The sequence below is a fragment of the Onychomys torridus genome, chromosome 13, assembly GCF_903995425.1.
Source record: "Onychomys torridus chromosome 13, mOncTor1.1, whole genome shotgun sequence".
NCBI classification, from domain to species: Eukaryota; Metazoa; Chordata; class Mammalia; order Rodentia; family Cricetidae; genus Onychomys; species Onychomys torridus.
In genome coordinates this window covers 23,849,197-23,861,156 of record NC_050455.1, presented here as the reverse complement: position 1 = coordinate 23,861,156, position 11,960 = coordinate 23,849,197, and the positions used below count along the sequence as shown (strand labels likewise).

General features: G+C 48.7%; 1 protein-coding gene across 1 annotated transcript in view; it reads left to right on the top strand.

Annotated features, from left to right (window-relative positions):
• Positions 1 to 206: 206 nt before the first annotated feature.
• The window catches only part of Reep5 (receptor accessory protein 5), a 32,167-nt gene continuing 20,413 nt past the window's right edge, over positions 207 to 11,960 (top strand). Inside the window, exons 1-2 of the mRNA XM_036205007.1 lie at positions 207 to 484; positions 1,262 to 1,355. Coding sequence (XP_036060900.1) covers positions 367 to 484; positions 1,262 to 1,355 — 212 coding nt within the window. The 5' untranslated portion in view covers positions 207 to 366. The remainder of the gene's footprint in view (positions 485 to 1,261; positions 1,356 to 11,960) is intronic.

Genomic DNA, 11,960 nt, shown 5'->3' with positions numbered 1-11,960 from the left:
CAGCCTCGCTCCGTTGCAGACATCAAGGTCACCCTCTCCTTTTCGGTCTTTTTGCACCGTGTGGATTTTAAAAAGTCTGGCGGGCACCAGGAACCTCCTGCTGTTTACAGGGGTGAAGGGGGGGGCACCTCGCTGCCAGGGCGTTGGCTCAGCCCGGGCGTGGCTGCTGCGGAGAGAGCAGGGCGGGGGCGGGGCGGGAACCGCGCCAGCAGGGCGGGGGCGAGCGCGGGGCGCGCTCCCGGCAACCTCGTGCCCGCGCCGCGGTGCCGCCCGCCCCAGGCCCGCCCCGGCCCGCCCCGCCCCGGTCAGCTGGGTTCCGCGTCCAGCCGTCTGCCGAGCATCCCGGGCGGCGCGAACGGCCCAGCCATGTCCGCAGCCATGAGGGAGAGGTTCGACCGGTTCCTGCACGAGAAGAACTGCGTGACCGACCTCCTGGCCAAGCTCGAGGCCAAGACCGGAGTGAACCGGAGCTTCATCGCGCTCGGTGGGCGGCGGGGGGCGCTCCCACGCCCCGAGAGCGGCGCGGGGCTGCGGACGGAGGGCGGGCGGGAGGCCCCCGGCGCGTGGAGCCGGGCCTGGGAGCCGCGCGCGGGCTGCGGGGACGCCAGGGCGCTGACGTGTCGCCTCTGCCGATCGCGAGCGTCCGGGGAGCCGCAGCTTTGGACGCGGGGTCCCGCGGGGTCCCGCGGGGTGGAGGCCGCCCCTGCACCTCCCGGAGCCCTCGGCGGCAGCCCGGCCTCGCGTGGACAATGCGCGCTCGCCGGGGCGCGCGCGTGTGAGCCGGGGCTGGCCGAGCGGGGCTTCCCGGCCGGTGCACCGCGCGGGCCAGCTGGGAAGAAGGGGAGGCAGGGGACTGCCCAGTCCAGGCGGGCCTTCTCCCCGTCCCCGCGGGGTGTTGAGGCTGGGGATTGCTCGCTACGCTCGGCCCTGCGGATCCTGTCCAAAGAGTTGAGGCAGGGGATTGTACGGTATGCTTAGCCTAGGCGGGCCCGGTTCAAAGAGCTGAGGCAGGGGACTGCTCAGTGTGCCCAGCCCAGGAGGGCCCTGCCCAGGGAGGAGAGGCAGCGGACTCCGCAGGGTCCCCAACCCAAACGGCGCCCGGTCGATGGGCAAGCCGGACCTCGTTTGTGGTCGGTTTCTCTCCGGTAATCGAGGCAGGAGGAAAACGCCTAGGAAAGGCCTAACCTCCAAAGTGTGGGTGTGGGCGGGGACTGTCTCTTTAGAACGTCTGCCCGGTCACCCAACCCGCTTCTCTCCCCAGGTGTCATCGGACTGGTGGCCTTGTATCTGGTGTTCGGTTATGGAGCCTCTCTCCTCTGCAACCTGATAGGTTTCGGATACCCAGCCTACATCTCGTAAGTGGCTCGCCCCGCCGCAATTCTTCTCCCTTCACCCCTGAAGGCTCACATGTGGGCTGTTTAGCCCAGGTTCTTGAGACAGAAGTCAGAGCTCCTTAAAGTTACCGTACTGACTGCTTAAGGTTACACATTTGGGAGCCTTAACTTGTTCTCCGATCTCCTGTCGGCCGGCCAAAAGGTGTTTTATTTTTTATCAGATTATACTGACAAGGAGTTGACCTTACCCAGGCCGCACAGAATGTGGTGGAGCCCAGTCCTCCACTTTCAGGCAGACGGACTAAAACAGCCATTGGGAGTGAACTGCACCCCATTGATGACTTCCGGGGATTTCTACCATATGTTTTTGTACGAAGTAAAACCCAGTCGAGAAAGTTAGAACTTTCTTGATTCAGAGTTCTATTCAGGGCAGGTGAAGACTTTGGGCTCCATTTATTTGATCCAGGCTCTCACACTGTAGCCCTGACTGGCCTAGAACTCATTTTTTTTTTTTTTTCCTTGTAGCCAAGGCTAACCTCATCTAACCTTAGCTTTTCTGGCGCTGGGATTACAGATGTGAGTCACCAGCCTGGCTTAGCTTTTTGATTTTTAAAAAAGGCTAATTATTGGACCACTGAGATGGCTCAGTGGTTTGCTGTTTGCCACCAAGACTTGAGTCCAGTCCTTGGCCACCCACATGGTAGGAGGGAGAAGTGACCCCCTCCAGGCTTCCTCCATGCCTCCATGCCATTGGCCTGCTGCTTCCCACCACAGATGAATAAAGGTCAGAATGACAGAAATTTAAGGCTATTTTTTTTTTTTTTTTATTTTTAAAATTTAATTTGGGGTTGAGGATATAGCTCAGTGGTAGAGCGCTTGCCTACCAAGCACAAGGCCCTGGCTTCGGTCCCTAGCTCCAAAAAAATATAAATAAATAAATAAAATTAAAATTTAATTTTTTGTGTATGGGTGCTATACCTATGTCTGGGCACCGTATGTGTGTCTGGCATTGGAGGAGGCCAGAAAAGGGTGGTGGATTCCCTGGAACTGGAGTTTTGTACAGTTGTGAGTCAGCCTGTGGGTTCTGGGAATCAACCCTGGGACCCGTGGAAGAGCAGCCAGTGTTCTTAACTGCTGAGCCATCTCTCCAGCCCCAATGCCAAATATCAAAAGCAAATTGGGAAACACCATAACAAGCCTTATAAAATACATTCATGACATAGCTCCATGGTTAAATTATTCATGTAATTAGAAAATGAATCACAAGATTAGGATCTGATGAGTATTATTTATTTTATAACTTAATGTGGGTTTTTTGTGGTTTTTGTTTGTTTTTGTTTTTTGGGGTTTTTTTTTTTGGTTTGTTTGTTTTGTTTTTGGTTTTTCAAGACAGGGTTTCTGTGTGTAGCTTTGTGCCTTTTCTGGAACTTGCTTTGTAGACCAGGCTGGCCTGGAACTCACAGAGATCCCCCTGCCTCTGCCTCCCGAGTGCTGGGATTAAAGGTGTGCGCCACTGCCGCCCGGCTTTACTGTTTGTTTTTGAAGATATTGTATAATTTATCATTTTTCTGAGCAATCAGAATTGCTCTTCTCTCCACAAATGAATTTTATTTTATACTATAACAAAGTTGGTGGGTTTCATCCATTTGATTTCTGAAACTTTTCAACCATGCTGATAAAAATAAAGGTGAAAACAATTCAGTTGGAGGCCAAGACACAGATAATGTTATTATACCATGTGACTATTATTGGCTAGATTGGAACTTAGCATATGCTGGGCGGGAAAAAATGTTTTTATTGTTGTTTTGTTTTGTTTCATTTTTGAGACAGTCTCAAATAGCTCAGGCTGGCCTCAGACTTGCCATGTAGCCGAGGATAGCCTCAAACTTCTGATCCCCCTGCCTCTGTCTCTCCAGTGCTAAGATTATAGGCAATGCTACCACAGTTAGCTCTGCAAATTTGCTTTTAGAAGTTAGTTGTTCTGGATAAAGGCCAGCTGCTGATGTGACGTGCTTGCTTATGGAGTTGGACACCCTCAGACGTCAAACTGAGAAGGGATGCTCCCCGGGCATTACCTGCTAATGCATCGCCTGGCTTCTGTGACAGTACCGAGGATGACTAAGGCAGACCTTGAGGATTGGTTTGGCTTTCACTGCGGTAAAGGTAGAGAGAAGGCCTTCTAGTGATAGTTGATGTTAAATGCTGATAGCAACCTTGTTGGAAATAGCTCCCTGTGCGGTAACAAAGTTACCTGGTAGTGCACTCTTTCCCTGACTCTGGGCATTTCACCTGCAATTCTTTTAAAAAGGGAACTTTGTGAAGCATTTTCAGTGTGCGGCTTAGGATTGTTTCTCTCCTTCCACTGTGGGTACTGGAGGTTGAACTGGGGTTACAGGTTTGACAGCAAGTCTTCTCCCTACTGAGTCTGCCTTTCCCCAAGAATATGGAGGTTTTAAAACCTTGATGACATCATAACCTCTGTTTTCCGACGTTAGTGCTACTCGATACATAATTGTGTGATAAATGTAACTTCTTTGTTGGCATGGTGGTTTTGAGCTTATTTATGTGAGCTGAGTTAAGACTGTTTCTTGGGGCTGGAGAGGCTTCTCAGCAATAAAGAGAACTTGCTGCTCTTGCAGAGGACCTAGGTTTGGTTCCCAGCACCCTGATATAGCTCAGAACTGCCTGTAACTCCAGTTCCAGGGGGCTCATTGCTCTCCTCTGTCCTCCACAGACACCAGGCATGGCCATGGTACACATACGACCATGCATGCGGGCAAAATATTTAAACATACAAAATAAAATTTTAAAAGATTAAAAAAGTCTGTTTCTAAGCTAGGCATGGTGGTGCGTACCCTTAGTCCCAGCACTTGTGAGGCAGAAGCAGGAGGATCTTAGGCCAGCCTGGTTTACATAGTGAGTTCCAAGCTACATAGTGAGACTGTCTCAAAAAAGAAAAAAAAAGAAAGAAAGAAAGAAAGAAAGAAAAAAAAAAGAAAAGAAAGGTCTGTTCTGGATGGAGCATGTAGGTCCATGTACATGTGTAAGTGCATGTGACCAAAAGTGAGGCCAGAACTAGGTTGTGTTTCCTTGTCTAGAAGTAATGGCAGGCTGGGCTATTTTCAGTCATTTTCAAAGGGATTTTTTTTTTTTTTCTGAGACAGTGTTTCTTTGTGTACTCCTGGTTGTCAAAGTGATTTTTAAGTTGCCATTTTTAGCCTTATTATTTCTTTGTTTATTCATTCATTGTCGACATGGTCGACTACAGATTATTGACTTTTTTTTTTTAACCACATGTTCGGTGTTTCTGTTTGTTACTGGAAGTTGTAACTGGTCATTTCTAAGTAGCAGAAGGGGGTGGATTTTCCAGGTTTTAGAATGTGGTCAATAGTGCATAGGCTTTATTTTCTTTTCAGTTGTTATATTCTGAGGCAAAGTGACTTTGTAGTACATTTTAGTAAGAGTTAGAAAAACACATGTTATAAAGGACATTTAATGATTTAAGCAAAACTTCAGAAAGTAATATTCAGTGGTTCTATCACTCCCACTGGTGTTTGTGTGTATGAGGCTGGCCTTTCTGCAGGTCCAACTCTTGTCTTTAAAGTCAGCATAGGATTCTGTGACTTGGGTAACCACTGGAGTCATTGGAGAGGCCTAAAAATACTGATGGCTGTCTGGGTCTTTCCCCCATAGGTTCTGATCTGATCAGTCTGGGATATGGCCTGGGCTTGGGGGTTTTGAAAGGCCTATGAATCTTTCATACTTTTTAAAGGATTATAACGTGCAGAGAGTTTTGAGAGCCTCTGGTATAGCATGGCAGGTAGTAACCGCCACACAAGTGCCCTTTAAGTGTGAAGACTGGACAAGAGGGAGGGAGGGAAGCTAGCCCTCTGTTCCCGAGAGTAGTCTAGAGACGTCCTCAGTGCCCTGCTCTGTGGAGGAGGTTCAAGAAAAAATAGGATTTGTACACAGTAAAAAGCAGACAGACCCCAGTCAGTAAACATTCAGGCAGCCAACATTAATTTAATTAAATCTGTTCATTGTTTAGCCATGATTATTGTGATTGTCCAGTTTTTCAGAAGAAAAGATCCTTAACAATGGTGGGTTTGAGTAGTGGTTAGACCATTGTTTGCTGGGGTTGGGGAGATGTCTCAGGGGGTCAGAGTGCTTGCTGGGCAAACATGAGTACACAGTGCCCACACTCAAAGCTGGGCATGTGTGCATGTGCTTGTATCCCCAGCATTGCTGGGTTGGGGTAGGCACATCCCAGGAGCTCATTGGCCAGTCCGTCTAGCTGAAACAGCAAGCTTCTGATTCACTTACAGGCTTTGTCTCAAGGAAGCAATATGGAGATGTAGAGGAGAACACACATCCTTCTCTGGCCTCTGCATGGGCACACACAGACACAAACCCACACACGCATGTGCATACACCACACCCATATTCATACACACACACCACCACCTTGGTTTCTGCATGTATGTCTCTGTCTGATTGGGCTCATATAAGAGCAGGTGATTTATGAATGAGGACATTTTTGTTCTGACTTCTGAAGGCTAAGAATTCCAGGACCAAGCAGCCAGCTGATTTGGTGATCTGATAACTGTTGTCTGCTTCGGAAATAGCACCAACCTGTGGTGTGGTCACGTGGTAGAAGAGGCGACCAGGTACTCTCAAGCCACTCACATCAGGCAGAGCACTTTCAACCTAATCGCCTCCTGAAGGTCCCATCCTTAGAACTGTCACGTTGGGGTATTGGGTTCCATCAAACCGATTTGGGGGTTACTGAAATTCCGACCCTAGCCACTGTCTTCACTCAGTCTCCCCGTTTCCAAACCTTACTGTTCTCTTCATTCCCCAGGATAGTTGTTCTTCAAAACGGAGGTTCATCTGCTTAGCAGATGGCAACGTCAGCCGTATGGTACCCGCTGCTGGTATAGCCCTTTAGATGTGGCAATGAGAGAGACACCCCGTCCCTCTTGCAGCAGGTCTGCTGGTGAGCAGGCAGGAAGAAGGTCAAGTAGTGACAGAATGGTGAAGTCCCTCCCAAAAGAAAGAGTCAGGCAGCTGGGTGGTCAAGAGGAACAGGAAAGGCTCTCTGGATGTTTATCTGCGGTGCTGTTTAGGAACCAGCTGGAGCCAGCCTGGCAGAAGAAGCCGAGTGGGCCACGGCCTGAGGCAGCAGCAGCCTGAGAGGGAAGAAGGCTGAGGGAGGTTCCCAAGGGTGGCTGGTCTGCAGAGGGCAAAGCTGACCGGGAATGAAGTAGCCTTTCACCCCAGGTGGCTGTATTTTTCTGATTGTGCCTGAGAGGGTTGAAATAAGGGTCACATGATAGGACTTCCCAGGTAGAATGTAAATGGCTGCTGAGACCTCTGGATTGGTGATCCGGCCGAAGGTCTGCCGGAATTTATTTCCTTCTTTCCTTGCCTTTCGGCTTTGTTCCTGCCGTCTGTGCCGTTACAGGAAGGGGCAGACCAGTGGCATCAAAAGGTCACTGTTGGGCCTAGAGATTGCAGGGTGTGCAAATGAAATTTGGAAAAGCTTATTTGGCCTCCTGCCTTTTTCCATTACTCACCCCCTTGAGAAATTCATGGGTGAGGCTCAGGTGCATCTGGCCCCAGGTCAGGACTCCCTGACTGCTGGAGCGTGGAAACAGTGATGAGTGGGGGAGCCGGTGCCTTCTCCCAGGCCCCCTTCCCAGTGGTCATTGTGTTTTCTGTGTACAGTTCTTGGAGCTCCCTAACGTCTGTGCTCCTGTATACTTCGGCTGCCCTGTGTAGGTATCTGAAAGCCAGTTCCAGCCCTTTTTGTTACCAAGAACTGTTGACAGATCGGCCTTCACCCCTTCCCCCTATTACTTCAGACAAAAAAGGAACCTCTTATAAGGACAGACCCACATCTCCCCCGTAGGCCAGTGCACACTTCAGTGGCCAGCATGTCCACAGACCTGGCAGACATCTCTACTGTCTAATTCGAAACATTTTTGTCACCCCTAAAAGCAAATCATTAACAGTCACTCCCCTGTCTCCTCCCTCAACTCCTGGGAGCCCTGAGCTGACCTTCTGTCCCAGTGGATCTGCTCTGGGCATTTCACAAAGTGGACATGCGCTTTGCGGCTTTTGTGACTCGGTGCAGCCCTGCCTTTAATGGCAATGCTCAATTAAGAGGTCCCGAGACCAGCAGAGAATGGCATTCTGCACCTTCATACACGAAGCCTGTGCCTGAGACCTGTAGGGATCCTTGGCAGTGTGGCCGGTATGGTGCTAGTTCAGCCAGGGGCCCAAATCCCATCCTTGCTTCTTCTCACAAGTGGAATTGTGAGGTGAGTCTAATGGCTTGGTTTTCCATTCCTGTCCTCGCCCTGCAGTGAGAAGAAAGGGGAGGGCTGGTCTTCTGCCCTACTCAGAAAGCTTGTGGTTTAAAATTCTGCACAAACATCTGTGTCTTTCTCTCCTTCTATTTCCTATGTGCTTAGGAAAATCAGGCTGCTGCCTTTCTACAGTTGTCAGAATTCAGCCTTAGAGGTCAGAAATCATCACGGTCCTTTAGCGTTGAGTGTGTTTTGGTTTGTTTTCTGTAGGGTAAGGGGTTGAGCACAGGGCCTTGTGCTGCTAAAGCACACTTCACTGCGCCAGTCCACAGCTCCTTTTAGTTTCAAGTGACATTCTGTGGTCAGGCATGGGCAGCACACACCTGTCGTCATAGCACTTAGAAAGTGGAGGCGGAATATCAGGAGTTCAAGGTTATGCTCAGCTGCATGGCAAGTTCGAGGCCAGCCTAAGACTCTGCCTGCCCCCAAATTAAAAACAAAAGAAGGAAGTTGAGGAAAGAGAAATGATGGTCCAGGGATGGTCATGCACGCACGCACCACACACACACCACACACCACACACACACACACACACACACACCACACACCACACACACACACACACACACACACACACACACACCACATACCACACACACCACACACCACACACACACACACACACACCACATACACACCACATACCACACACACACCACATACCACACACACACACCACACACCACACACACACACACACACACATACCACACACACACCACATACCACACACACCACATACCACACACACACACCACACACACACACACACACACACATACCACACACACACACCACACACACACCACACACCACACACACACACACACACACATACACACCACATACTACACACACACCACACACCACACACACACACACACACACACACACACCACATACACACCACATACCACACACACACCACATACCACACACACACACCACACACCACACACACATACCACACACACACCACATACCACACACACACACACACACACATACCACACACACACCACATACCACACACACACACACACACACACCACATACCACACACACACCACATACCACACACACACACCACACACACACACATACACACCACATACCACACACACACCACATACCACACACACACACACACACACACACACACACACCACATACCACACACACACACCACACACACACACATACACACCACATACCACACACACACCACATACCACACACACACACACACACACACACCACATACCACACACACACACACACACACACACACACACACACACCACATACCACACACACACACACACACACACACACACACCACACACACACCACATACCACACACACACCACATACCACACACACACCACACACACACACACACACACACACACACACACACACACACACACAGAGAAGGAGATAGAGACGCCGTGTTTCCCAAGGTTATACAGTGGCCAGGCTTGATCTGGAACCTGCTGCTACACAGGAATGTAACAGCACCTTTAGGCATGTTAGTGCTAATCTTTACAGACTGTAAACATGTTTACAGTTCATCACTATGGTATCTGTATTTAAAAGTTTTGAAATCTCACATCCACCTCAGAGACATGTTATTTTGTTTTTTGAATGTTCTCCAGCTCAGTTTAAATGAGGCACCATTATAAAGAGTTTTATTTTCTCTGGGCACAGTGGCATATTTCTTTTATTCTAGCACTGTGGAGGCAGAGGCAGGCAGAGCTCTGTGAGTCCAAGGCCAGCCTAGTCTATATAGTGAATTCTAAGCCAGCCGGGGTGAGTGAGACCTTCTTTCAAAAAAGAAAAAGACGGGTTTTTTTCTGAAAAGATTTGTTTTTTATTATTTTAAATTGTGTGTCTGTGGGGGGGTATGTGAACATGAGTGGGTGTCCAAAGAGGCCAGAGGTGGTTGTGAGCCATCCAAGGGGGCTAGAAATTGAACTCTGATCCTCTGCAAGAGCAGTATGAGCTCTTCTTAACTGCTGAACCATCTCTCTAGCTCTAAGAATTTTGTGTTCACAAAGATGATGGACACTTGTGTAACATTTTATTTAGCTGAAAACTGCATATATCTTTGTCTAAGGGCTTTACAGATAGGGCTCATTTATGTTCATAACAATCCTATTATGTAAACGCTGCGGTAATTCTCACTTTTACAGACGGGGCGGAAGTAACAGTACCTGGATCGAGGCTTTGCAGTCAGTGGGTGGGAACTGGTGAGCCAGCCCAAGGAGTGTGGCTCCCTAATCTGGATTTTAGTTAGATGCTTCTTCCCATGTTGCCTTTCACATGTCCTGTAGATTCATGCAGTGACCTTATGTAGTGAAGAAAATCGAACTGTGTTAACTCTTTTATTAAATCAGCTCTGTGAACATATTAGCTTTGTGCAGAATGTCCCCCTATCTCTCAGATGAGGTGTCATCACCCCCCCCCCCCCATATACGTGCACATGGAGGCATTTGCTGTGTTTTGTGAACACGAACTAAAATTACTATTAACTTCTCTCGGTTACCTGTCATGTAGCTTTAATTTACCATAGCACTGGGGATGCACCCAGGGCCTCGAGCTGTGCATGCACTCTGCTGTTGACAGACATCCCAGTACCTGGCTTTTTGAGACCAGTCTCAATAAGTAATTGGGGCTGGTCTAGAACTCATTTCCCCCGGCCTCTGTTCTTCTATTCTGGGATTTTAGGCATGTACCATCCTACTTGGCTGAACGTTATGATACCATACTTGTCACACATATTTAGTTCCAAAGCCTTTGGCTGTATTGACAATGGTGGTACTGGTGGGATTTGCTTGTGGACTCACTTACACAGTGTGTGAGTCATTAAGTTGGCTATTGGAGCCTTTAGGGGAGAGTATTAAAAAGCGGATAAAGGCACCTGCCACCAAGACTGGTGACCTGAGTTCAATCCCTACACCCCACGTGGTAGGAGGAGAGAAGAGACTCTTGTGTTCTGACCCTCACATGTGCACTGTAGCACACACCCCCGCCCCCCCCACAACAAGTCATAAGAATTTTAAAGATTAAAGGAACAAGTTCTATTTTCATTGTTTGTATAGTTCACTGAGAAGATAGTTTCACACAGGTAAGACACTTACTAAATACTATCCATCTCATTTACATTGTTTTGTTTGGTGTGTGGTACATAGTCTAAATAGTAAATAAGTAAGTTAGTTGTATTGTATGACTCCTCATGTTGTTAGCCTTTCTTGTTCTCTTGGTATTATTTCTTGCTTTGAAAACACTTGTGTTCTTCACTGAAAACAAAACAACAAAGACAGCAGCAAACGGAGACCTTGGCGGCGGTGGTGGTGCACACCTTTAGTCCCAGCACTCGGGAGGCAGAGGCAGGCAGAGCCCTGTGAGCTGAAGGCCAGCCTGGGCTACAAAGCGAGATCCAGAACAGCCAGGACAGGGCTACATAGAGAGACCCTGTGACCTTCCCTCCTGTGAGAGGCTAGCTCCCACCTTTTAAAAGGGTTCCTATGAGGAGGAGAGAGGGATAGAAACTTGTAGATAGAAAGATAGCGAAGAGGAAAAAGAAACACAGGATAGAGGAAAAAGAAACACAGGATAGCTTCGGAAGGTTCTGGATCAAAACACAACAGCCCCTTCTGCTTCTTCAAAAGGACTTTTTGTAACAATGCCAAGGGGTGAGGCAAAAGACCTCCCCCTTGCTAGATCAAAGCACACCACACAGCCAAGTGTAGCCCCTTCCAAACACCTGGTAACCATGCCAGTGGTCCAATCATCCCCTTATGCAGCCCTGCTGGGTAAAGCAAGCTCAGATCCTTGGACCCTGAGTAAGTTCTCACTAGGAAACCTCTGTAGGTCTCTACACCCCCACCAAAATGAAAGCTGTGGCGACCCATAGTTTTTTTACCGTCTTACTTTTCCAGGAAGAAGGAAAAAAATTCCCTTATTTGAATTGGGGCAAAATAGTTCATAGGCTTTAAAATCTTTTTTAATACTTTTTATTTTATGTATATTAATGTTTTGCCTCCTTGTATGGATGTATACAGCATGTGTGCCTGGTGCCCACAGAAACCAGAAGAGGGTGCCAGGTCCTCCAGACTGGAGATATAGACTGTCTTGAGTTGCCAAGTAGGTGCTGGGATCGAACCTGGATCCTCTGCAGTGGCAGCCAGTGCTCCTAACCAGTGAGCCACCTCTCCAGCCCCTAAAATGCCTCTTATATGCAGCACTGGT